This window comes from Acyrthosiphon pisum, unplaced genomic scaffold (assembly GCF_005508785.2).
Source record: "Acyrthosiphon pisum isolate AL4f unplaced genomic scaffold, pea_aphid_22Mar2018_4r6ur Scaffold_4664;HRSCAF=5212, whole genome shotgun sequence".
Lineage (NCBI taxonomy): Eukaryota > Metazoa > Arthropoda > Insecta > Hemiptera > Aphididae > Acyrthosiphon > Acyrthosiphon pisum.
Window position 1 is genome coordinate 1 of NW_021774227.1, and position 1,051 is coordinate 1,051.

General features: G+C 36.3%; 1 protein-coding gene across 1 annotated transcript; it reads left to right on the forward strand.

Moving 5' to 3' along the window:
* Window positions 1-574: 574 nt before the first annotated feature.
* On the forward strand, window positions 575-1,015 carry LOC103311536 (the record flags this gene model as incomplete). The annotated part of the gene is made up of 1 exon (XM_008191178.1): window positions 575-1,015. A coding segment is annotated over one exon (441 nt), but the record flags the coding sequence as incomplete, so codon positions are not given.
* Window positions 1,016-1,051: the final 36 nt, after the last annotated feature.

Sequence of the window (1,051 nt, forward strand, 5' to 3'; positions counted from 1 at the left end):
AAAAAATTACTTTTATTTTAATTTTTATAAGTTGACATTTTAAATTTTTTACATAATATAATATATCTATATGGATATAATATAAATAAATAAATAAATAGACTATTGATAAATAACTATATTTAATTGACATCCACAGCTATTGAGCAACGCACCTAACTTAGACATAGGCTCGATTATGTGGTTAAATAGTAAAAATATAACATACCTACTATGTAGTAGGTACTTGATATATTACAGTTTATATAAATTTAGTGTAGCATACAAATACTGCTGCAGATTCTAAATAATACAATATTAATAAACAAAATAGAACTTTATATATATATTTAATTAAAGTCTGAAAATTAAATTGTATAATGATATGACTATATACTATTTAATAAAACTTATATAGATAGAGTATTATATAAAATAAACTAATTAATATATCTAATAGAACTAATCAAATTCTGGTAGTTTAATTGTATAATATAAATTTTATTTTTGTTATTTATTAAAATTTATTATTATTATTATTATCACTACTCATAACATTATTGTGTATTAATCGAACGAATTTTGTTTGTTTCAGTTTCATCAATGCTCGGTACGTCAGTCCGCCAGAAGCAGTTTGGCGACTGTTTTCGTACGAGTTGCATAAGCCGAGTCACAGGGTGATCAGGCTTCCAGTCCATCTGGAAGACTACCACACGGTGTACTTCGCTCCGGGACAAGAACTGGAGCGGGTGCAAAACGCAGCGCTGGCCCGAACAAGACTCACGGCGTTCTTCTCGCTCAACGAGACGGACCCCGAGGCCAGACAGTATCTCTACCATGAGATACCGATGCATTACACCTGGGTGGAAAGAGACAGGAGGTGGAATCGGCGCCGAAGGGCAATGCCCAACGAGACGTTGTCTCGGATGTACGCGGTCAACCCCCTAGATCGAGAGCGATTCCTCTTGCGACTGCTGCTGCTACACAGGAGAGGTCCTCAGTCGTTCAGAGACATGAGGACCGTCGACGGGATCGTGTATCCGACCTACGCGGCGGCGGCGGTGGCGGCTTG